Source organism: Alosa pseudoharengus, unplaced genomic scaffold (assembly GCF_046254945.1).
Source record: "Alosa pseudoharengus isolate Yale_2024_CS ecotype anadromous, Long Island Sound unplaced genomic scaffold, YU_APseudo_1.1 YU_APseudo_1.1_scf_7, whole genome shotgun sequence".
Lineage (NCBI taxonomy): Eukaryota > Metazoa > Chordata > Actinopteri > Clupeiformes > Clupeidae > Alosa > Alosa pseudoharengus.
In genome coordinates this window covers 40,344,836-40,372,030 of record NW_027468859.1, presented here as the reverse complement: position 1 = coordinate 40,372,030, position 27,195 = coordinate 40,344,836, and the positions used below count along the sequence as shown (strand labels likewise).

The 27,195-nt window shown below is 39.1% G+C and overlaps 1 protein-coding gene across 7 annotated transcripts in view; it reads right to left on the bottom strand.

Moving 5' to 3' along the window:
• The window catches only part of adgrg6 (adhesion G protein-coupled receptor G6), a 122,953-nt gene that overhangs the window by 44,762 nt on the left and 50,996 nt on the right, over window positions 1-27,195 (bottom strand). For 3 of the 7 annotated variants that reach the window (XM_076273018.1, XM_076273019.1, XM_076273022.1), the window contains 5 exons: window positions 22,199-22,264; window positions 15,798-15,860; window positions 13,190-13,246; window positions 12,715-12,771; window positions 11,593-11,649 (listed from right to left, as the gene is read on the bottom strand). In XM_076273018.1, the coding sequence (XP_076129133.1) occupies window positions 11,593-11,649; window positions 12,715-12,771; window positions 13,190-13,246; window positions 15,798-15,860; window positions 22,199-22,264 (300 nt within the window). The remainder of the gene's footprint in view (window positions 1-11,592; window positions 11,650-12,714; window positions 12,772-13,189; window positions 13,247-15,797; window positions 15,861-22,198; window positions 22,265-27,195) is intronic. The other 4 variants (XM_076273020.1, XM_076273021.1, XM_076273023.1 and 1 more) reach the window with 2 other exon arrangements.

The following is a 27,195-nucleotide window of genomic DNA, read 5'->3' as shown; positions in this document are numbered from 1 at the left end:
AGCAGTTTTACTAAAAATGCTAACTAGCATGCTAACATGCTAGCATGCTAACTATGCTAACCATATGACTTAGCTAACTTAGCTAATCATTTTTTGCAGTTTTACTAAAAATGCTAACTAGCATGCTAACATGCTAGCATGCTAACTATGCTAACCATGTGACTTAGCTAACTTAGCTAATCATTTTTAGCAGTTTTGCAAAAAATGCTAACTAGCATGCTAACATGCTAGCATGCTAACTATGCTAACCATGTGACTTAGCTAACTTAGCTAATCATTTTTAACAGTTTTGCAAAAAATGCTAACTAGCATGCTAACATGCTAGCATGCTAACTATGCTAACCAAGTTACTTAGCTAACTTAGCTAACTAGCTACAGTGGGTAGGAGTCATAGTTGATGACAAGTAACAGTTACAATGGCTGAACAGTTAAAAAGTTCAGCAGTTTAAAGGGTTAAATTGTTTATCAGTGAAATATTGTAGTGAGGACTTTTATTTTGAAACAGTTTTTGGCAGAGGAAGCAGTTGAATAGGGTGTGTAGTCTTAATAGGGCCAGTTTGTATGCTTAAAGCCTGAGAATGGCAGTTGGGCCAGCTGGCCTGGCCACCTGCCACAAGATTCTAATTGCGATGATGTCATAAAGGGCAATGGGGATTTTTTAAAAGTTAATAATTAATAGTTTAAAAAGTATAAAAGTTACAAAGTTGAAAAATACATAGCCCCTATGACACAAGTAAGACCTACGTAACAAAGTTTGAATGAAGTTTCTACGTTAAACGGTTGAAGCTGCATTAAACGCGTTAGAAGAAGAAGTATAACTAGAAAAGCATTTCCTGAAGGAAATACAGTGCATGAAAATGCAAAAAATATATACTATATAAACTATATTGGTTGCTAGGTAGATGAGGTTTAATATAGTTGGAATGACTGAACAGTTAAATAGGTGGATAGTTTATACAGTTAAATGATTTGCTTGGTAGATAAGGTTCCCAGACAGCAAAATATATTTGGGCCAGATTTGGTCCAGATCTTCATTAGCATTTGGCGCAGATCCTCTAAACGGACCTGCCCCGGGGTCATTTCTTCCAACGGGCCAATACCGGAACAGGTTGGAATTACGGATCAGAGACAGATCTGGGCCAGAACTGGCCCAGTACAGTTAATATTGCCATGGCATTTGGTGCGGATCTGGCCCAGACTTATATTCTACATCTGGGGCTCATCTGGCCCTGGTCTGTGATTCATATTTAAGCTATCAGACAATTAAGACCCACACAATGTCATTTTCAAAATAGTTTTTTATTTTAAAAAGGCAAAAGAGAACACTGTGTCCGCTAGCCTAAGCTTAGGCCTAGGCCTACAACATAACACAAACCAATATGTGAAATATAAGGCTTATGTTGATAAACAAACTCCGCTAAACGCACTGAAAGAAAATGTCATGTTAACATAGTCCGTTGCATCTAACCGGCTGATGTCCCGATGATGATGACGACGGCGCTCAGCTGTGTCGGAGGAAGATGGCAGTCTGGGGAGCACTGAAAGCACAGAACAGTTGGGCGATCCTGCAGATCAGCAGGTCGGTGGACTTTGACAGCGACAGTTTGTTGTTTCGTGAGAGTTCTTCGACGTTAGCTAGGCTACTCAATCCAGACTGCAGGGCAGGCTGCTATCATGGCAGCTCGCAGGTCAGCAGCAGTTCCTTGGTCGCGGCAGCGGCAGATCTCTCGCAGAGGCTAGTAGCTGTCCTGAGAAATATTTTCGAGCAGACGGTGAATAGCAGCGCCGTTCACGGATGGATGTCAGAGGACCAGGGCAAAAACAAGCCCAATGGACTAACGTTACAGTTAACGTTAGGCATCAACCTGCGATTCTTCCTCACTGCTCCTGTGAGACGTACAAAAAGCACACAAAGCAAAGAAACAAAGAGTAAATATTAGATTCAACATCCAAAGATTATTTATTTTATAACAGTAACGTTATAGTATGCCAACAACTCATTGCATCCCAAACCGGATAAACTGGAGGACAGCGACAATTCTTGTGGACCTTCGATAAAAGGCTTTACAGCCAAGTTTTTCCACTCTAAATCCATTTTAAACAGGCTTAAAAAACGCTGGCCGTCTAAAGCTACCTGCAGTGCTACTAGCAGCAAGGCTAGCTAGCAGCTACAGACAAATGGCTACGAATCTGCAGCTAACACACAATGGACACGATATTAAGCGATTTTGGTGAATAATAAGCAAAGCTCACCTTAAAGCTAGCCTTAAAGCTCATGTTCACATAGTTGTGGATGCATGTTTAAAAGAACCTAGACTACAAGCTAACCGTAGCTAGCCTACTACCCAGCTTGTCTGGCACGTTTCAGGTTGTCAGAATTTCAGAGTAAACTAAGTTTGTAAACTTTCATGTTTAATACAGAACAGGCCTAAATATTTAGCAGACTAAAATAACACCAGTTTACATTTAAAATGATACTTGTATAATGTAGGCCTACTTACCAATAATCACAAAGACGGTGCAGCCTGTAGTCTTCCACTCTGCATAATCACATAACATAGTTGCAGTTGCAGGTTTATGTGAGGAAAAGTGTTCCGTTAGTTGTGGCGCGTCAGGTCTGCGCAGCTCCTGAGGATCTGGCCCACACCCGCTGGGCGGACTCAATTCAGTTGTGGCGCGTCTGGTCTGCGAAGCTGCCCCGGATAGGCGCCGCACCCGCTGGATGGACTGTCACAGTCATAAGCTACAGACAAGTCTGGCGCAAAGTTGGTGCAGATCTGCATAGTGAGTGCGACTGCTGCGCGAATCTGCCGATTCAAAAACGGATCTGGCACAGATGTAAATGCTGTCTGGGTTTAATATAGTTGGAATGATTGAACGGTTAAATAGGTGGATAATACTTAACTTAGTTAACTTAGCTAATGTTTTCATTTTTAGTAGTTATGCTAACTAGCATGTTAGCAATGCTAACATGCTAACTATGCTAACCATGTGACTTAGCTAACTTAGCTAATCATTTTTAGCAGTTTTGTAAAAAATGCTAACTAGCATGCTAACATGCTAGCATGCTAACTATGCTAACCATGTGACTTAGCTAACTGAGCTAATCATTTTTAGCAGTTTTGTAAAAAATGCTAACTAACATGCTAACATGCTAGCATGCTAACTATGCTAACCATATTACTTAGCTAACATAGCTAATCATTTTTAGCAGTTTTGCTAAAAATGCTAACTAGCATGCTAACATGTTAGCATGCTAACTATGCTAACCATGTGACTTAGCTAACTTAGCTAATCATTTTTAGCAGTTTTGCTAAAAATGCTAACTAGCATGCTAACATGCTAGCATGCTAACTATGCTAACCATGTGACTTAGCTAACTTAGCTAATCGTTTTTAGCAGTTTTGCTAAAAATGCTAACTAGCATGCTAACATGCTAGCATGCTAACTATGCTAACCAAGTTACTTAGCTAACTAGCTACAGTGGGTAGGAGTCATAGTTGATGACAAGTAACAGTTACAATGGCTGAACAGTTAAAAAGTTCAGTAGTTTAAAGGGTTAAATTGTTTAACAGTGAAATATTGTAGTGAGGACTTTTATTTTGAAACAGTTTTTGGCAGAGGAAGCAGTTGAACAGGATGTGTAGTCTTAATAGGGCTGTCACAGTAAATTTGTTCCGGCCAGGGAAAAAGTTCCGGATGACGCAACAATACCGTTCTAATCAGCTGTTCGACAGCGTTGCTACGCTGGTCGCTATGCAATACATCTGGTGAGGGCGGCTCGCGCATTAACGTGAAGTGCATCTTGTCACTGCGTCATATCACCTCAGACCAGCGAGAGCGCGACTCCAAATTTCCTTGGGATACCCACATCTACTGCCACAGGCCCTATTATTTATTGTTTTTTTTTTTCAAATCGTGATAATTTACATTCGTTTTAGTACGATTCATTAGCTATACAAGAATAGAGTTGTTTAGTTTCTTAGTTTCTTAACGTTTAGTGTTTGTAGCATTAGCCAGCCCTAATTAACTTTTGTGTTGACGTTAGCTGTCAGTAGCTGACAAAGCATAAGTTGTTAGCGCATAGTTATCTTTATTTAAAACATTTTGTGATTTTGATAGTGACAAACAGTTGTTAAGATGGTGTTGTTACACGACATTTTCTTTTATCTTTCCAGCAAAGAGAAGTACAAGCAAGGGGTCACTGAGTCTTCCAAGAGAGCAATCAGGAAAGCAGCCAAAAACTTCTCTCTTCAAGGTACGTTACGGTGGTGTAAATGCTTTAGCTGCGAACTAATTTACTATCTGCTATGCAGAATATGTCAGAAATCTGTTATGTTAACTTAACTGAATTACCTCGCTAACCATTTGTGTTATATCATCAAAAAACTAGCTGGACTGCTAACTTGCATCAAAGTTCGCCAAGCACTTCACCTTAACTTTAGCACAATCACCTTAGCACAATCATAGCCTTCAAAATGAGTCAATCCAACAATTTGCCATTTCTAATCAAATGTTTTGCGTTTCTCGGGTTATGACAGGTGTATATCTACTTTCACGATTACATGTGTCATTATTATGACATTTTTTGTATATTTACCTCAGAATTCACCTGAGGGACTAAAGCTAGATTGACAACTTCATTAATAAAATCTAGCCCAGAGGTAATGGCGACTGTAACGCAAGTTAGTTGGTGTACCCACACTTAGTGTTGCTAATGGCCAGGTCTTCCACCTAGACAATATTGTAATGTAGTTTCTTTTATAATTTATTTTTTATATATTTTTTATTTTTCAGATGACATAATGTTCTACAGAGGGACTGATGGACATTCCATGAGGAGGGTTGTTTTCTCTGAGGAAGAGAAGGTTACCATCCTCGAGGAGGTCCATGCTGGCCATTTCGGCAGGGACAGGATGATGGAGAAGATCAGGCAGAGGTTTTATTGGCACAACATCACAGCTGATGTTGACAATTGGGTTGGTGAATTTATATTAGTTCGGTTCTGACAGTACAACTGTTTCATTTTCTATGTACAGATGAATTGCTATTAACAGTTTCTGTTCATTCTTCATTTGCTGTGAAGGTCAGCACCTGCGAACCATGCCAGACGTTTGAGAGGGTGAAGACAGAGCCACCAGAGATGAAGCCAATTAAACCTGTGGCACCTTGGCACATGATCGGTGAGATTGCACTTTCACATGGATTTGCTAGAGACGTGACAGATTGCTACAGCATTAACAAGATTGAACTCTTACCCCTTCTTTTCTTCTATGATATCCAACATTTATATGAAGGTGTTGACCTCATCGGTCCATTGAAGAAGTCGCGGAAAGCAGGTAACCGATACCTACTAACAGCCACTGATTTTTTTACCAAATGGGTGGAGACTAGACCCATTAAGGCGAAAAATGCAGTGCTGACATCTGAGGTATGTATATAAACTAGGGCTGTCAATCGATTAAAAATGTAATTGAATCTAATGAATTGCAATTGATCATGCCCAGGCTCTCCTTAAGTTGCAGTACCCCAATATCGGAGGCCTCCATGCCACCACCTCCGTGGCTCTACTATCTACTGTGCCGTCAAAAACCCAGGGGTTTGTGCAGATTTTAAATGTTTGTGCTAACCACTGGGTTACGGTAAGTGACATTGGGTGTAAGGTGGGTGCTGTGAATATTTTTGATTCCCTAAACAGAGCCCATACGCAGGAGTTCGAGGTTCAGGTGACAGGTTTGCTCTGTTTTCCTGGGAAGAGCGTGACAATGCAGTGGCCAGTTGTCCAGCAGCAGGAAGGTGGCACCGACTGTGGGCTGTTTGCTATTGCAAACAGTCTCACCATCTGCAGAGGTGAGGATCCATGCATTACCACTTATGATCAGAGATTCATGCGAGACCATCTTTTTGCATGTTTTCAGAAGGGCTTCCTGACGCCATTCCCGGGTTCTGTGGAGAGCCCCCCGATGACCTCAGGCCACGCCATGGAGGTGGACATCCATTGCCTCTGCCGCCGAGCAATCCGATCAGGTAAGGATCCTGTTGTTGTCTGCAGGAGGTGCAGGCAACTTTTCCACCAGTTTTGTCTGAGCCATGTTTTAGATTTTGCAGAGTATGTCTGCCCTAGATGTACTGTTGTTGTGTTGTGTTAATCTTTTCTTTGAGCTTTTTTTTTCTCGCAGGTTTAATGCAGAACATTTAAATAACATTTGTATGTATTGGCAGAATGTTATGAGCATAAATATACCATATTTAAGCTGTGTTCCATATTCTTAATTGTTATTTGTCCTAGATGTACTGCTGTCGTGTTCCTGTTGTGTTAATCTTTTCTCTAAGTTGGTCACTTGCAGATTGTATCCAGACATTCAGTTACAATCAGTTTAATTAATCAATCAATCAATCAGTTCTTTATTTTATCAGTTATTTATCTAATAAGTTAATTATTTAATCAGTTAATTATTGTTAATTATTTAATCAGTTAAAAAAAAATAAATAAATAAATAAACCCTCTCTAAGGCCTGTACCTTGACGCTGGTGAGGGGGCTTTTCACTAAACCAGGCCTTGTCAAGTGTAGTTAATTAATTTGTGTACTTTATGTATGGTGTGCTTTCATTAATGCACTTGTGTGGTTTATACTTTAATTCATTACATTTTGTACAGTGTGATTGAGCATTGTGTGTTTGAGCACTGTGTGTCATGGATTTGCTGTGGACATTTCTATATCTACAATTATGGCTACACGAGACACACCCCTCTTCGCCCAGAATTGGCGGTGTGCGAGATGTGTGGGGCTTGCGTTTGTTCTGTGTGATAAAAATACAGGTTCAGTGGAGGTAGGGGGAGAAGGTGAAATGGACTGAGAGGGCATGGACGCAGGGGAGAGAGTAGCGGCAGAAACCGGGAGAAAGCAGATAGAGAAGAATCTGTGTGGACTGGGGTGGACAGAGCGCACACCGACGTGAGAGACACAGGTGGAACCGGAAGGACAGGCCAGCCAGACACGGAACTTGATTCAACGCCTATCTGAGCTAAGTGAAGGAAAGTTGTCCTGTCTGTATGCATGTGTGTGAGTGCGATCTGAAACTCTGTGTTCGTAACTGAGGGCTTTTTTTTGTCTTTTAACAGTGGTGAAGCCATTTAAACGAGCCCGCAGAGTGGTGTAGAAGGCCACCAGGCGTCAGCGAGAGAGTACGATGACTTCACTTAATCCACCTCATCCACTGTCTCTGGTGCTGTAACTAGGTGCACTTGCACTGTTGGACCCGGACTCTATCATTGTGGACTGTATTTATAACTCTGCTCGTCACATTCCACACTGTTTTGAGATTCTCATCTACGGATTGGCTAATGAACTATGACTGAATGTTGATTAAGTGCACATTGTCTATTTTGAGCTGAATGACAGATCCTGTGATTTTATACTATTGCTATATAATTTACACTACTGTTTTTTACTGCTTATTTATTATAGTGGTTGTGTACTTTATTAAACTTGTTAAACTGTAAATCAGTGGTCTGCCTTTTCCTAGCAGTGGAGAACTTTAATGCTGGTAGTTAAGGACCTCACACCAAGTGTGACATAATTTGTAGTCTATTGCAGTCTTGGGCAAGTTACTTCAAAAGCGTAATGCATTATTTATTACTTGTTACTGTCATCTCAAAGTAATTTGTTACATTACACTATTATTGTCTTTCAATTGTGAGGCATTACACTACGTCTACATTACTTTCACCAAAATAACAGGAAATATGGATTTGGTGTTCTCAATAGATCGATCTATTCAATGCAGCCCATTACATGGCAGGAGGTGATGTGGTATGGCATAATGACTGAGCTAGGCTTAAGGCTAACAAAAGAACAATATAATGGTTGCAGTTATGGCTCATGGGACAATGTAGGCCCTAAAGGCCAAAGGTCACTCACAACTTGTTGAAATTGTATGTTGACTTTAAATGGTCCTCATCATTGCTGGTTGCCTTTCCTTCCACTTACAGTGGTGTAGACTTAATGCAAATAGTTTGAGAATAATGGCTACGATCTTCGTAAAAGCAACATTTTAGTTATTCTCACTGCTTGAAATGAGAAGTATAGCCTAACCATGTTAGATCTGTTGCATGAATGGCAGAGATAACTCAAATTCCCTTTCTACAGTCATTTAAACAAGGCAATTAAATTCCAGGACCAGCATAGATTACTTTTTTAATTCTTGGATAATCTTCTCTGGTGCCAATTGAGCATTTCTCAATTTTGGATTAAAAAGCAAAGTAACTTCAGTTACTGAGAATTGTACTGAGTAAAATATTACTAAAATTGTATTGGTAATGCCTTACATTACTGCATTACAGCAAAAAGCAATGCATTACTGTAATTACATTACTTTTTTAATGCTTTACTCCCAACACTGGTGTATTGAGTCACTTAACTTTCACACAACTTTTAATTTGCACACGCACACACAAACGCCAGAAGCTGGCTTTCTAGTCTTCTGGAACATGGAGAGGAATCCCTGAAGAGGTCCAGACAACCCAGTGCAGCTGTACAGCTCTGACAACCTCACACATTACACATTTACCATGCTCTTTCCTCTCTATCCTCCACCACCTTCCTCTACACTTCCCTTTCTTCCCTCTACCTCCTCTTCCACCACTTACCACACTTTGACTAGTACTTAAACTGTAGGCATTCCTATCTTCTAATACTAGTATTAACAAATGCAGTGGTAATGCCTTACTATGGTCTCATTTATTTAACATTTAGACACTAGCTTAAATGTTATTCTGTTGCTGTAAATCACCTTGGATAAAAGTGTCTGTTAGATTAATAAATGTAAAATGAAAAGAATACTGTTGGACGTTTCACTTCTCTGAAACCTAACATCTAATATTTTTTTAGTTTATGTTGCATGAATTATTGGATGTGGGCTATATTAACTCTTGTATCTTGTAGCCCTGTTATAGCCACACCAAATAGTATTTGTTAAAGCACTAGCAGTTCACATCGCCTATTTTTTATAAAGATTAAATATGTATGTTAGCGAATTTCCAAATTAACAAGATTACGTAGGCGGATTTGGCTGTTAGAATTTGCTATGAGGCTTCTCACTTTTCTTAGGACTCAATTGTTCTTTTTTTTATTTCGTTATCCTCAAAAAGAAAAAAGCATGTTTTTCTTTTGCCAGGTATAATGCTAGGCTGTTGCAATCAACATAACCAAAATAACACCGAAAAGGAACACGTCTTCAATGTTGGTTTGGCTACTTAGCCTATGCCAGACTGTTGCATACAGCTTCAGAGCTGGACATATCCAGAGCTACTGACCTTCACAGGTACAAGGTAAAGGTAGGCTATTTAAACGTTAGTTTTTTTACTTGACGGTCACATTGTGTAATAGCCTACTATAGGCCTATGTTTGCGTTAATGTAGCCTACTATAGAAAACGCATAGGCCATCACTGCATTTGTTGTCCATCCGACTGTAATTCAATGTCTAGGCTACTTCAGTATGTTTTCTCATTCAAATGTCTTAATCATAGACTGTAAAAAATAATGTAGGTTATTGTTACGTCTTACAAGTAGGCTATTGTTACGTCTTCCGGAACTGTTCCCCCTGCTTTATATTCACGAGCGCACACCATATCAGACAGCTGATTAGAACGGTATTGTTGCGTCATCCGGAACTTTTTCCCTGGCCGGAACAAATTCACTGTGACAGCGCCAGTTTGTATGCTTAAAGCCTGAGAATGGCAGTTGGGCCAGCTGGCCTGAACACCTGCCATAAGATTCTAATTGCTGTGATGTCATAAAGGGCAATGTTAAGTCAATGGGAAAATTTTGATAGTTTTTAATTAATAGTTTAAAAAGTATAAAAGTTACAAAGTTGAAAAATACAAAGCCCACATGTCCTAATTAAGACCTACGCGTCAATGTTTGAATGAAGTTTCTACGTTAAACGGTTGAAGCTGCATTAACTGCGTTAGAAGAAGAGGAATAATAAGAACTAGAAAAGCATTTCCTGAAGGAAATACAGTGCATGAAAATGCAAAAAATATGATGTAAAATATCATACAGAGTAAAAACAAACTATATTGGTTGCTAGATAGATGAGGTTTAATATAGTTGGAGTGACTGAACAGTTAAATAGGTGGATAGTTTATAATGGTTAAATGATTTGCTTGGAAGATAAGGTTTAATATAGTTGGAATGATTGAACGGTTAAATAGGTGGACAATACTTAACTTAGTTAACTTAGCTAATGCATTTTTAGTAGTTAGCAATGCTAACATGCTAACTATGTTAACCATGTGACTTAGCTAATCTAGCTAATCATTTTTAGCAGTTTTGTTAACTATGCTAACTAGCATGCTAACATGCTAGCATGCTAACTATGCTAACCATTTTACTTAGCTAACTTAGCTAATCATTTTTAACAGTTTTGCTAAAAATGCTAACTAGCATGCTAACATGTTAGCATGCTAACTATGCTAACCATGTGACTTAGCTAACTTAGCTAATCATTTTTAGCAGTTTTGCTAAAAATGTTAACTAGCATGCTAAAATGCTAGCATGCTAACTATGCTAACCATGTGACTTAGCGAACTTAGCTGATCATTTTTAACAGTTTTGCTAAAAATGCTAACTAGCATGCTAACATGCTAGCATGCTAACTATGCTAACCAAGTTACTTAGCTAACTTAGCTAACTAGCTACAGTGGGTAGGAGTCATAGTTGATGACAAGTAACAGTTACAATGGCTGAACAGTTAAAAAGTTCAGTAGTTTAAAGGGTTAAATTGTTTAACAGTGAAATATTGTAGTGAGGACTTTTATTTTGAAACAGTTTTGGCAGAGGAAGCAGTTGAACAGGATGTGTAGTCTTAATAGGGCCTGTTTGTATGCTTAAAGCCTGAGAATGGCAGTTGGGCCAGCTGGCCTGAACACCTGCCATAAGATTCTAATTGCTGTGATGTCATAAAGGGCAATGTTAAGTCAATGGGAAAATTTTGATAGTTTTTAATTAATAGTTTAAAAAGTATAAAAGTTACAAAGTTGAAAAATACAAAGCCCACATGTCCTAATTAAGACCTACGCGTCAATGTTTGAATGAAGTTTCTACGTTAAACGGTTGAAGCTGCATTAACTGCGTTAGAAGAAGAGGAATAATAAGAATAAGAAGCCTAGGAAGAACAGTACAGTGCATTTTCATGCACTATAATAAGAAGCCTAGGAAGAACAGTACAGTGCATTTTCATGCACTGTAATAAGAATAAAATGCCTAGGAAGAACAGTACAGTGCATTTTCATGCACTGTAATAAAATGCCTAGGAAGAACAGTACAGTGCATTTTCATGCACTGTAATAAGAAGAAATCGGATAACAGTAGATTGCATTTTCATGCACTCTAATTAAAGTGACCATTACAGTAATATATATAAAATACTTAGCCTAAATGTAAACACAACCAATTAAAAATAAAACATAATGGCAAATAGCTGCATTACAATAACCATATATCAAAGTTAACAAAGTATGGGTCAATTAAATTGATTAATTAGATAAATGATGGTTAAAAAGGTGTTATGTAGAAGTGACATCTTACTTGTGCTGCTGGAGATGGATGGTATACTAGTGGTGACTGACACTGGTGATGTTTGTGCTATTGATGGTACACACAAGGTTAGATGGTTAGTAGTGTTTTTTTTATGTTGTTGTAGAACATCCTGTACTGACTGGTCATCATACATGCAGCAAGAGGATTTCGCATAATTGCCATCTTTGTAACCAGTTTTCAACACCAGTTTCAACCTATCAGTGCCTATGTGAGTACTAATAATTACTAGCCAGCTGGTTAGGTAAAGTCTATGCAGTCCTCCCTCTGTAAGAGACAGACAAAGATCATCAAGATGGATATCAGTGCTTTGTCTCCATGTGATCTGGGAAAGAAGTTGGAAAATGAATGTAATAAAGGAACATAAAAAGGGGTTTCTAAAATTCAGTGGTCTACAAACACCTGTGATTTTTTTTTTTCAGATTTTTTCGTAGAGGGTCACCTGCCAAATTTTGCTGAAATTGGGTGATATCACACAGAATGACCCATATCGATCTGCTTTTTCATTCTACTGTTCATACATGGCATCATACAAATAAAAAGAAAAAAAACATTTTGCTGGATGTTAGATTCCGTAAAATCCCATCTATTCACTTCACATTAAAATATCTCAAGAACCACATGAAGGACAACTCTAGTCTAATAACAACCTAAGGTCTATTTTTTTGGAAGATAAAGAGCATAATCTTTTGTTTGGGACCACAAAAATGTTAATCTTAAGTCATCTAACAAACTGACTAACCCTAACTTGTCATGACAAAAACCAAATGACACTTGATGACAGAAGTGTTATGTCATAAATGTTCATGACAGTGTTATGTCACTCTTATGTAGATAGGCTACCTTCAAGTAAAGTGTAACCAAATATAGCTTGCTCAATAGCATGGAGCTATTTTGTCCTCAAGACAAATACACTGAATTGCTTTAGTGTGTGTATGTTAGGATCAGTGACACTGAGTGAAGATTTTTCAACACTGGACAGAAAGAACCACCACAATTCAAAGCTAGAAACCTATTGTGTGGCCTCTACCCCAAACTTTCAACTGTATTCATTCCTTAGGCATGAAGACAATCCATGTTTTTAACATAATTATTTGAAATGGTAATGCTTACCAGTGCTTGCTTTTAAAGTCATGCTAATGGTGGTTACATGTGCTGTGGGGGTCTGAACTGATAACCAGAAGGCATAAACAAATCAATAGATTAAGATGAATTAATAAGTATATAGTTCATATATTTAAAACATCTAGATGAGTACATGGAATGAATCTATATACTATATGTACCCTGGTATATAAAAGTTAAAAAGCATACTTTATAAATGTTATGGTTATGGTATTCAGCAGATTTTTTTTACCCAAAGTGACTTGCAACAATAGAATAATAATTAACAATTAAAGTGACCATTACAGTAATATATATAAAATACTTAGCCTAAATGTAAACTCAACCAATTAAAAATAAAACATAATGGCAAATAGCTGCATTACAATAACCATATATCAAAGTTAACAAAGTATGGGTCAATTAAATTGATTAATTAGATAAATGATGGTTAAAAAGGTGTTATGTACAAGTGACATCTTACTTGTGCTGCTGGAGATGGATGGTATACTAGTGGTGACTGACACTGGTGATGTTTGTGCTATTGATGGTACACACAAGGTTAGATGGTTAGTAGTGTTTTTTTATGTTGTTTTAGAACATCCTGTGCTGACTACATACATGCAGCAAGAGGATATGGCATAATTGCCATCTTTGTAACCAGTTTTCAACACCAGTTTCAACCTATCAGTGCCTATGTGAGTACTAATAATTACTAGCCAGCTGGTTAGGTAAAGTCTATGCAGTCCTCCCTCTGTGAGAGACAGACAAAGATCATCAAGATGGATATCAGTGCTTTGTCTCCATGTGATCTGGGAAAGAAGTTGGAAAATGAATGTAATAAAGGAACATAAAAAGGGGTTTCTAAAATTCAGTGGTCTACAAACACCTGTGATTTTTTTTTTTCAGATTTTTTCGTAGAGGGTCACCTGCCAAATTTTGCTGAAATTGGGTGATATCACACAGAATGACCCATATCGATCTGCTTTTTCATTCTACCGTTCATACATGGCATCATACAAATAAAAAGAAAAAAAAAATGTTGCTGGATGTTAGATTCCGTAAAATCCCATCTATTCACTTCACATTAAAATATCTCAAGAACCACATGAAGGACAACTCTAGTCTAATAACAACCTAAGGTCTATTTTTTTGGAAGATAAAGAGCATAATCTTTTGTTTGGGACCACAACAATGTTAATCTTAAGTCATCTAACAAACTTCTCACAGATATCACCTAACTCAGGGGTCCCCAACCTTTTATGTACCATGGACCGGTTTGATTCCTAGTTTTTTTTCACAGACCGGCGGGTGGGGTGGGGGGGGGGGTTATGGGGGGTTTCGGGGGTTCCATGTTCCATATGTGTTGTGCATGCATTACTTGAAAATAACTAGCTCCAGTTATGTATGAACAGTGAAGGTAACGATCTCTTGTGAAAAACGTAAACTTGAAGAAGTGAAAATTGAACAATATGAACTATGAATATTGAACAACAGCTACATCTATAAGTGTGAACATGCTTAACAAAATATGGGAACAAAACATGGGAACTAAACGTGCATTACGAATATAATCAGTGGGAGCCCTGCTTGTTTCCCTGCAACAAGAAGGTTCCATCTGGGGGTGATGGAAGACAGTGACACCCTCAGTGTGTTTGAAATGTCCAGTCGATTGTGCAATTTGGTCTTAGTTGCAGTCATTGGCGAAAACCCGGCCTCGCATAGATACGTGGTGGGAAACGTTTTCAGCGCTTTTACGGCTATCTCGGGATATTCTGCTTTGGTTTTGATCCAAAAACCCGCCAGAGAGGTTGCCTTATACACACTCTTGAGACCACCGGCACCGTCATTTGCAATTTCGATCAACTGCTCTTCCTCCTGCGCTGACAAGTTAGGACTATTCGGGATATTGACAAATGGATTGCGGACCCACTCATTGGTTTGCCGTGGATCTTTGGAGGATGGTAACGCTCAAACTCATTTGAAAGCGCAACAAGGTGATCGCGCACCAGCTGTGAGAGAAAGGGCCCTGCCTCAGTCTCTCCCAAAACCCCCACTACTGTTTGGAACATATCAAATACACCCCGGTCCACTCGTCGTCCCCACAAATCAAGCTTGGCTTTAAATGCAGCGACTTTATCTGCCAGTTTAAAGACAGTCGTCATTCTCCCCTGGAGTGACAGGTTGAGGTCATTAAGCAACCCGAATATGTCACACAGGTAAGCGAGTTTTGACACCCAGTCCTCATCACTAAAATGTGCAGCTAACGGTGACTTTTTTCTGTAAGAAATCTCTGCAGCGGCTCTCGCAACTCAAACACTCTGGCCAGTGACCTGCTAAAGATGCTTGTTTTTTGTTGCTCATTCTAGCAGTTTAGCTAATTTCGTGTGACACTACCGTTCGCCAAGAACTGATCAAGTGAAGTGAGCTGACCTGAGGCTGCGCAGCGCTGAAGGCAATATGTAAAAGTGTTGAAGGTGGGACAGACAGACGTAAGAAAATAGACCTTGCAAAATGCAAACATGCGTGCAATCAAACAACTGCATATAGGCCTATGCCATGTAAAAACGTGACATTATCGCGAATTAAATTTAGTTTAGTTTGCATGAATTTTTTTTCAACTCATGTCGTAGGCTACGGCCCGGTTAGGAATGCCGCGGCCCGGTGGTTGGGGACCGCTGACCTAACTAACCTATTCATTCATCATGCCTTACTGCTCTGTAACTGACCCTAGGCAGATTGGTCAGGCCCTTGAGTCGTGGATCTGCTCGAGGTTTCCTATATGTATCTCCAATTCTAGAGAGATTTTTCCTCGCCCCTGTTACTCATCTCTCTGAAATGTTTAACACTCTGTAAAGCGCCATGAGACATGTGTAATGTTTTGGCAGTCTATAAGTGAAATTAAATTGAAATTGCAAATTGAAATGTTTTGTATTAAAGGCATCTACATGTAGGCTACAAAGGACAGAAAATGTATTCTCCACATAAACCGCAGATTTACTTTGGTAAAGACAATCAATTAACTTTTACTTGAAGAAGAGCTGGGTCATGAAACAGTAACCAGAAGCACGCCACTTTGTTAAAAGTCTTACCATATGTTGTTTCATTAGTAACAGGTATGTTAGTTGTGACAAAGGTGGTGGGAGTTAATGAAGCTGGTGATAAAAAGTGGGGTAAAGTCAGTTTAGAATTAAATTAATACAATAGGCAGAAAATAGCAATACAAATGAATAATAATATATCATTATCAATAATCGTAATATAAAATATATTTTCCACTAACCAGGCTTGGCATTGACAAAGTATGACATTGAGATAAAGACAAGATTTTCTGTTTTCTGTTATCCTCGTGTATAATAAGAGGTACAGTATACAGTTGACACAAGTGGAACTGACTTTAATGCAAACTTTACCCAGTGTGCCCAAATATTTGTACCCAAATTTTCATCAAAAAGAATATGAATTTGAGAGAGAATAAAACTCATAGAAAAAAATTTAAAATACGCAAACAATTTTTTTGTGTAATCCTGTACAATTTCAGTCCTTGACTTTTTTTGATAATGTTTCCTTTTGTATACAATTTCCTCCACTTTTTTCTCAAGAATCAGACTTTGCCTTTACCGCAGGCACGTGGTTACACTCCCAACCTTCTCCTTTGTGCTGCCTGAATTTTTGTTTGCAGTTTAAAAAGCCCTAATTTAAAAGGCGGACAACGTGCAAAGTTGTCATGCAAAAACTATAGATATCCTTTTTCATGTGGGATCTGACAAATCACTGTTCATGCTTAAGGTCTTACCCATGGTGATGAATTTATTTTGCCTAGTTATAAAATTAACTTCAGTTAGACTCAAGACTTTCAATTCAAATTAAGACCCAAAAGACTGAAATACTCTCATATGGGCCACTATTTACTGTTAGACTGCAAGGTGTTCCAAGGCAATCAGAAAATCCATCAAGTATCAAACAATACCCCATGCATTACATTAGCCATATTGTTATTTGTTGAAGTTTACAAAGCCTTAACAAATGGCAAACATACTGTTATTAAGCTCTTTTAATACAGAACTATTTCACTCAGTAATTTCTTCACATAGGTGCTAGGGGTGGAATAGTACATTTCGTATTGAACCGAAATGGTAGGCCTATGGCGTCACGGTTCGGTGCATGAATTTACACAGAGAATACACGGTATAAAAATAAATAAAACTTGTAATTATGAATTAATTAATGCAATACGGAACAACTGTTCGATATACAAGTATCGAACTCAATCTAATCTGTAGTCCCGCTTTAGCTCTGTGAAGCTCTCATGGTAGCCGAGGTCCGCCTACGTAGGTTTAGGTTTTTTGTCAGGTCAACGGTCGAGTTAGTTGTGCTCTCACTTGTGCTCTCAACTTGTGTTGTACTCTCACATGAACAGCTGGCAGTAAGTGTCAACGCTAACCAGGCTAATAAACAAACCGTGCGAACGGTAAAGTGACTTCTATTTAGGCTAGTCTGTTTATGAAACAAAAGGAGCAATTTTTTTTTAAAGAAAGCAATATAGTGTGACATTTTCAAAGTTAGGGACCGTTCGTTATTTATAAATGGGGTCACCGGAGGAAAACAGGGGAGGGTCATGTCTTTTTATTCTTTGATGAGGGAAGGGTCACCTAACTTTTTTTTGTCTAGGAGGGAGGGTCACCCATCTTTTGTATTAATGAAAACAGCAATGTATCTCCACACTTCATTGGTAGACTTCCGAGGGCCCTGACACTTTATTGGTAGACTTCCGAGGGCCCTGACATTTAAAACGAGACATTGAGAACTTTGAAAAGAAAGAGAGAAAAAGCACTGGTAGTTTACTTACAAGACGATTTATACAGACAGTATCTTCACGAAGTTTAGCGTTTGCAGCCATCTTGAATTTAGTCACGATAAGTCGAGCAACGAGTAAGAATGAACAGGTATGATAAGGGATCAGATTCCAAAAATAATTCAGTGGAAATGCATGGATTCCAGTTTCTTCCAGTAGCACCAACTGGAATCCATGCATTTCCACTGAATTATTTTTGGATTTTTTAAAGTTCTCAATGTCTCGTTTTAAATGTCAGGGCCCTCGGAAGTCTACCAATGAAGTGTGGAGATACATTGAGCCTCGTAAATGGGTGTAAAACAGTGATTTATTTGCATGGCTAGCCCGATGCCGAAGCACCACTATTGAAAAAGCTGTTGGTAGCATCGGCTAACTAGCGCCAGATTTTGGAGTGCAGGGGACAAGCCGAGATGGGCTACGAGACATACGTTCACACTCGGTATCATGTTTCAATACACTTTAGGTCAATATCACACCGGAATTCTCCTTTAACAAAAAGCATACTTGTGCTTCATTCATCCACACATCTAGCTCCTAACGTTTTGACAAGCATTTCTACCTTGTTCCTGCCCATCTCTAGCTTTGCTGTCTCCATCCTTTCTGTTTTTGTTGTTTGCAAAAAAATATAGTATTTATTGGTAACCAGCAACAAGTGCAATTTGTTAATCGCTGTCATTCTCTCTCCTGCCAACAAAAATGTGTTACGTTCCAAGTAGCAGTGCGTAATTCTGCTTCATAAAGTTGAACAAATACATTTGGTCATATAAATAGCCAGTTTATGGTCTACAGTGTAGTTGGTAAGTTATGGTAGGCCAACTTGAAGTGAATATACAGGGGGAATTCTTTGTCTAGCTGAGTAGCCTGGCAGGTGCGCACGTACTGTAGGCATAGCCTACGGCCGAACACTGCAAGCGCTAATGAATCGTGCTCTCACGACAACCACGTCGTTAACTTAAATAGGCCTAGGTTAACATCACTCTGAGTTCGCATTCAAGCAAGCAAAATGATGATTTGAATACATCTGTTTCACTGGAAGGGCAAGGGGTAACAACAGGACAACACAGAGACAGGCCAGAATGCAGGACTAATGTTATGAGAGTATTACAGTCATATGGGATATTCTACGGGAAAATATTAAAACGGCAAAACGGCCAGAAAAAGTTGGCATGTTAGGTATTTTTCGGTCCCTGTGATTATTTGTGAAATTGTGCAAACGGCCTTTTCAAGTCATTTGAGAAAGAAGGAGTGTAGCAAGCTCCCAAATTGACGCTCGTCTGAGAAATTGAGTTTTGGATAATGTTTAGCTTCGGCAGCTTTACAATGACTGAGGAAGCCTAGAGACAAGTCCATAGCAACAAGTTCATGTGTTGAATTTGTTATTACCCAGTGTGCTTTGTTGAATGGTCTCAATGCTTTATTGTTTTATTTCATGTGAATACTTACTAGAGGAGTAACTTTTCAAGTAGGCTAATGCAGTTGCAGGAAGTGTGCATTTAGTTTCCATGCTTATTGTGTTTCCACAACAATGTTAGTGAGTAAATCTACTGAAATGGCCGGCATCTTGGTGAAGTGTGATGTGTAAGATCAGAAAGCAGAGGTTGGTTTTAGGGCGGTAGCATATGTTGATGTGTTTTCATAGCGCGTAAGAGCGTGGGCGGAAGACATCGACAATTGGCCGGGGAGGGTCATGTCACTTTTGAAAATGCTGCTGGAGGGTCGTTGAAAATTATATAGCAGGCAGGGGAGGGTCATGCAACTTTTGATCGAGGCACTCAAAATCCCTCCGGTGATCCCGTTTATAAATAACGAACGGTCCCTTAGTAGATTATTACTGCATACTGTACACACTGAAAAATAGAGGCAAACTGTAGACCCTTCCATATACAACCAAACACAGATGTTGAAGGTCTGCTGAAGGTAAGGTGCATTACACGTCCAAAAGAGAAACATTTGTGCCCTCGAGATAGCCACAGTGCAAGTCCAGCTGAACCTTGTTAATTTTCACAGCTAGAAAAGTATCATCAAGAAAGCCGGGAAAGTAACATTTTCACAGAGAGAACGCATTATACTACATTCATTACAAAAAACCATATGACATACATTTGCCCTTTGAAAATAATACAAAATAATGTATGACTGTTGTGTTTTCCAAAGAGAAAGTAATTCTCTCCACATAGCCTACAGATATCTTAAGCCATCAAATGTGTCAACATAACAGGTTAAATTACGGCAAGTAGGTTACAAAAACTTGCATACACGAGTTAAGACTTGACATGAGATTCGAGCGTAGCCACCACTCACATTCAAATAAATGCCATGCTTTGAGTGGAAATTAGCATACAGCTGTCCTACGTCTGTTTTAGGTCGTACGTTCATTTCATAAATGAGGGCCAGTGTGATTGACTTCAGCAAGACTATGGGCCCTATATTTTTGGTCTGAAACGCATTGTTCTGAAGCATATGGCTTCAGGCGCGCCTGCAGATGTATGGCCGTACACACTGTGCGTACCATCAGGCTACTCAACAACGAGAGAAAATTTCCCTTATATGTGTGTATTCACACCAAATTGGCCTACCATAACTTCCCAACTCTGCTCAGTATCCCATTAACTGTATGACAGTAGGCTATTCAAAGTAGGCGTTGTTGTAAAGATATTTCATGTGGATGTTGTTAGTGCTATGTAGGCTACTTTTTAGTAGGTTAAATTAAACCAATGAAAGTGATATCTGCCATTACCATACACCCAGCGGCGCAACTATAGTACCCATTTGCTGAGGGGTATGCAATAACAACATTGGCGCCCCCCTCCAAACAAAAACTAGGCTGCTGTTTTAGTTATGATTGTGATTAATCTTACTCTTCTATGTCAAAATTCTATGATGGAATCTTATGAGATAGGGTGCCTAGCTTGTTAGACCTCTAAAATGCTATATAACATTGAGGAAATACAGAAATTATTATTTAGAATCGCACAACAGCAGCTACATATAGAAAATACCAAAAAAGATTGTTTTTTTAATTAACTAATTTATTTTTTACCATCACTTTGGCGCCCCCATGGTGCTGCGCCCCTATGCGCCGCATATAGTGCATACCCATTTTTTGCGCCACTGCATACACCCATAATCATGAAGTGCTTTGAAAGGCTGGTTCTACATCATATAAAAGCCTGCCTTCCTTCAACCCTCGACTCACATCAGTTTGCCTATCGTGCCAATAGATCAACCTGAAATTAACAGCAACAATAACTCTTATCATCAATAGAGACTGTGTAGAGTCAAAACATTCAAATTCCTTGGCACCATCATCTCTGCTGACCTCTGGACTGCAAACCATCATCAAAAAAGCACAGCAGTGTCTTCACTTCCTAAGGGTACTGAGGAGGAACAATCTCAGGGGGAAGCTGTTGACAATCTTTTACCGTTCCGCTGTGGAAAGTCTTCTCACCTACCAGCATCACAGTGTAGTACTCTAGCTGCACCAATGCAGAAAAGAGGAAGGTCCTGAGGATAATTACTGTAACTCAACAAAGGATCATTGGTTGCCCACTTTCCTCACTGCAGGACCTCTACAGCTCTCGCTGCCTTAGCAGAGCCAAAAACATTGGACCATTCTCACCCCAGTTTCCACCTGTTCGACCTGTTGCACTCTGGAAGGTGCTTCAGGTGTATCAGAGCTTGGACAAACAGACTCAGGGACAGCTTCTTACCCAGAGCCATATTCACCTTGAACACACACATGAACTAACCTCCCAATTACACGCACACATAGCCATTACAGCTATCTTCCCCCTGGACTATACGTATATACAGTATGCTATATATGTTATATTGCGTATCTATATTGATATTGTATATAATATGGACACTTATTTATTATAAGGGCAATTTGCAATATTTTAATCCCAGCAGAATAGCAACTTTTTTAGTATGTGTATAGAGGGTATATACAATTGACTATTACTATTGACTGACAGGGGGTTACAATCAAAAACATAGCCTGAAAAAAATAGCTAATAGGATACTGTGCATAGTTGTGAAGGTATGGTGGGCCAATTTGGTGTGAATACACACACACACAAGGGAATTTTTCTCTCGTTGTTGAGTAGCCTGATGGTACGCACAGTGTGTACGCACGTACACCTGCAGGAGCGCCTGCATTGAATGCGCCTTTCACTTTAGACCAGGTTTGCAATAACGGGGAGCCCGTGGTGAGTGTCTCCAGTCTCAAATTAGTTAGGACACACAACTCGGTGGACTTATCCTCAGCCATACACACCTCCACCTTCATCAGCAAGGCACAACAAGGCATCTACTTCCTGAGGAAACTGAGACAAGCCAAACTGCCATAGTACCTCCTTGTGAACTTTTACTGATGCACAGTGGAAAGCGTTCTTACATACTGCATCATCAGGAAGGAGCAGAAAGCCCTGCAGAGGGTTTTTAACAGCCCAGCTACCATCTACCCCCCCCCCCCCCCCCCCATTATGAACACTACACCACCACCACAAATGTAATTATGCTGAGGTAATTTCAAAATAAAAGTGATTTTTGACAACAATAACATCCCAGCTGCTGAAAAAATAAGTAACAACTTTATAATGCAAAGTTCACAGGATTATTGAAGATGTTTCCTACCTGGGCAGCCCAAACCCGGAGAGGAGCAACTGGTGGTTTGTGAAGGCAAGGTGGGTATGGATGTACCTTTACACAGATTAGAACATAGATAAATTAAGTGACCATGAATTGTTAATGTATAAGAGGCATATAAGACAAATTTTAGGTCCAATATTCAACAATTTGGGGTTGGGTGCACTAATATCATAGGTGTCCCCTGAGCAAGCCACTTAATTTGCTCCCGGGGAATTGTCCCTGCAAATGGGTCATGTAAATTTGTCTGTGACAGTCAAATAAAGACATAGCCTAATAAATAATGTAAATCGAAAGTTATCATTAAAAATTATACTTTAGCAGACTGTCATACACTGAAGTCCATTTAATTGCCATCATCTAATTCCTTCAATTTCAAAAGATTTACCTGCTCAGTTAAAAAAAAAAGATACTGATAGATATACTGATAGCTGTAGGCTACAGCAACAAGGCTACACTTTCAGCACTGTTTCCACAGATGCAGAGGCAGTTTTGCTTTTTTTTTAAATCACTAAAACACAGCCATGGTGAGACTATCAAAGCAAAACAACACACAGTAGCCATTAGAAAATCCTCAGAGAAAGAAATAGCCTAATCGGCTAAATTGACCATTTTGTGGTCAGTGTACTTTTGCATTCATTCATTATTATTTCATTAATGGAAAATGAAAAACTAGTGGTATGTGACTTTTTGAAGTTCTATAGTCACTTGCTAAACAAAAATTATGTAGTATTTTGACATATTCCAGGGATTACAAAGATCATGTTGACTTAATGAATGGATAATGTGAAATGCAAAAAATAAAAATAAATGCAGTGTTTCCCACAGAATTGGATTCAATTTGTGGCGGTAGCTGACTTTGACAACGGGGGGGGGGGGGGGGTTTAAGATCGTCTTGGTAGTGTATAGGTCTAATTGAGTGCCTGTCACTTTTTAAGACGTTTGAGGGAACCCTTGCAATTGTAACACAGTTGAAAGGCTGCTGATGTGTGGATGCAATTCATAACGTTTTCTACATAGTTAAAATAAAGGTTCGTACTTCTCCTTGGGACAAGCACTTTTGAATTTTGGAAAACACTTTTCCATTTACATCTGGACAGTGTTGGGCAAGTTACTTCAAAATCGTAATGTACTATGCATTACTTATTACTGTCATTTCAAAGTAATTTGTTACATTATAATATTACTGTCTCTGAATTGTAAGGCATTACACTACTATTGCATTACTTTTAAGTTGCTTTCACCAAAATATCTAGAAATATGGATTTGCCATTCTAAATACAGTTTATTACACTCAATGCAGCTTGCTCTTCCAATGGAGGGAGATGTGGTATAGCATAATGACTGAGCTAGGCTTAAGGCAACAGTAGAATGCAATAGGCGCAGTGCTCATAATGCAATACAAGGAACAATCATAGTCAGAATTTTGCTAAAAACCGACAAAAGGTCAAAGTCTGGTAAATTGTGATAGAAATACTGTAACTTTAAGGCCTAGGCCTACTCATTAAAATCAATAGAGAGCCTACTATTGTAAATCAAAGCTTAAAGGAACCGTATGTAAGATTGTGGCCAAAACGGGTACTACAATCACTTTCAAATTACTGTAGAGCGGTGTATCCCCTTCCCCTCCCCTCTGACTGGCAGAGTTGGCAACCGGATGACGAAACACTACTGACTTTGTGATTAGTAGATAGGTGGAGGGTGGCGCATTAGGCCAAAACACAACATGACAACATCAACATCAGTTGAGGGCTGCAACTTCACTTTTTAAATGACAATATCGTGGCCAGACTACTGTTGTCAGTGATATAAGTATTTGAAATGAACATGATTTCTTAATGTCTAGTGACATATCAGGGCAATTTTATGATTAATTGAAATACATTTTTTACATACGGTTCCTTTAATAAAGACATGTCAATATGGTGGCCTGCTGGCCATTTCGGTGCCCTAAGTGAGTGGCTTTGAGTGAGTGACATTTAAATGATAACTTAAACACCTAAAGTAAAATAAAAGGCCTATTATTTACAGACCATTACTGTGTATTTTTAAACATTAATTTCTGAAGAAATGCTGTTTTACTTATAAATGGTGCACTGTCACTTTAAGAGCATTGATCTTTACGTTGTCATAATGCCCTTTTGCTATCTCTTGTTTACAAGCCTTATTTGTTTGAGTTACAACAATATTAACAATAACATGCACAATGTCAAGTTGTTTTAAGCAACCTTCATTGCTTTGGAAATGGAAGTATGCAATGACATGTTGCTTTACATTTCGTGAATACAAGTGAATTATGAGCCTGGTATCCAGCTATCTGAATGGAATGCGTTTCAGTCGACTCAGCATATCATGTGCTTCATGTAGCCTAAATGCTTGGAAAACGAATGAATGAAGACCCACCAATTCTAGTACTACGTGGTGATTGAGAGAACCCAAAAGGTATCAAACTTGCATGTTACATCGTGTTAGTGCATTTTGACATTGTAAACGTTATTGATGAAGAGTGAAACGCAGTTTGCAGTAAAGCTACTATTCATTGGTTACATTTGGGTGCCCCCTCTGTCCTTTGGTGCCCAACGCAAAGTGCGTGATGCGCGTGGTGGGAGCGGTGGTACTGCCAGGCTACACAATCTTTTTCTGCATTTCTATCCCTTTATTCTCTTCAATTCAAGTTCACAGCACAAAGCTGGCATGCACAACAGCATAGTTTGTGTTTTATCAAGAATCGTGGCACTACTTTAGATGTTTCATTAATTTACTTGTTCTATTTCGCGAGCTGAGAGATCTTTCGGTTTCGCACACAAAGTGCATTAACTATTATGTTCTTCATAGCCTTGTCTCTGACAAGCTGAAAATAATGAGCGTAGGCTTATGTCCATCCAGCAAATAGAGTCCGCCTGCGAGTCTGCTGCAGCCACAGTCATATTCAACCAGTATCAGGAGATAACGTTCTACCATTTTGCGCGGATTTTTTCTCCTCTGTTGTTCTCGCGTGGTGTTTGCGAATATGTATCAAAACAAAACAAGCGCTTAATTTTGGGTTAAACTGCATTGTAACGCGCATTACTGAAGTTTGTACCGAGTAAATATTACCCAAATTTTTTTTTGTAATGCCTTACATTACCGCGTTACCGCAAACAGCAATATATTACAGTAATTACATTACTTTTGTAACGCATTACTCCCAACACTGCATCTGGATTTTGCAAACATTCAGTGTCAGAGTCAATAAAATGAGCCCTTCAACGAAATTGACAAGCAGCTGTAGGCTAAGCATTCTAAATTCGACATCCAAACAGTATTCTAACGTTAGCTTTGAGATACTGCTTGATTTCATAACTTAACTTAGTCCATCTCTTCAATGTAGCCTACTATGTTGTGATAAGACCTTAGCAGAGTTCACTTCAATGCAGCAGTTTTGAACAAATTTGCGCAGCATGGTCACGATGCTAAGCGGATTTAATAGCAATTTAGCCAGACGTCTTCTATGCAATGCTTCTATGTGGCAGGGGCGTAGATTTGCGTGGGGACCGAAGGACGTGTCCACACCAATGTCAAATTACGACTGAAATGTCCCCACCAATATTCAGGTTGAAATGGGGGAAAAAGCGCTCACATGCACTACACAAAGAGTTAAATCATTTCTCACTTCAGTGCTGCGGATCATCTCGTACAGATCTTGTAATGTGCAGTAGCCTATAAGGGTAAATCGCGCTGATTTGAAGTTAATAACTACCAGTGAGCCGCAGTCTCCTGCGCAGCATGCAGCGCTTCAGCTTTACTTCAAGCATGAAGTGCGTCCAAATTCACCCATTCTTCTCTGTTGAACTCCTCGAGAAGTAGGCTACTCATCACACATGTGTCACATGAAAGAGCCTTTTCTCAGCTTTTAAACGGTGCTAGCTAGCCACTGTTTGCTGTGATAAACAGTTCGCGAGAAAAATAACTTCAAGAGATTTAATAATTATTCTCTGCGCCCATCTCCACATCCATTCGTCTCGGTGGAATATCGTAGGTCTACTCACTCTTCACACAACCCATGACAAACCATATATCAGAATAAACAGCAGACCTTACCGAACACAAAGGTGTAATGCATTCCCGTGTATAGTTAGATGTTCCAGAGTAATCCAGTTTTGAAATAAATTATAGCAAAATTCAACATGTTTTTTCGGCTGCATTTCTTAAAACTGAGCTGTGCATACATCACCTAGATATCTGTAAATATTAGAATCAGAGAGTATACAGGCAGCTCACGGTTAACACTTTGTCAATGTAGCCTTAATGATTTCTTTTCACAAAATGCTAAGCATGCATGTATTTAAGTTTCTTAAAACTGAGCTGTGCTTAAATGGGCATGATTTCATAACAGACCAAATAGAAAATAAATGTTAAATATAGCCTACATATATGTAGCCTAAAATCAGATTATGTAGGCTACACAGTGTAGTTAGATCAAGTTGGACATAGCACATTTTAATCATGGGTAGTTGGACAGTACATTTTAATCATTTTAGTGGCTGGTGAAAGAGTAGAGTGTTTTTTTGTTTTGTTTTTTCGGGGGGGGGGGGGGTGTAAGCTCAGACCAAACCTACACCCTTGCTATGTGGCAACAACAATCCTTCAACAATTGTGAATATTTTGTTAAATGCACATGCAGAGGAGTGGCAGCAGGCTACGAGAGAGAGCGGGGTAAGGAAAGGCTGCGTGCGTAAAAAGCACAGCTCAATGGCAATGCAAGGATTTTTATCTTATATTTAAATTAAATTAAATTAAATTAAACATAGAATATTCATCTGTGGCGGACAATTTTTATTTCGTGGCGCCCCGCCACAGATTAGTCAATGTATGGGAAACACTGAAATGTCATTCTAACAGCGTTATTTGGACAGTAGGCTAGGCTAGGTCTGAACTAGATAGACCTGGAAATGAGGCCGGTTTTCGCTAATTCTTTCATGGGGGGGGGCGGGGCATATTGTGGC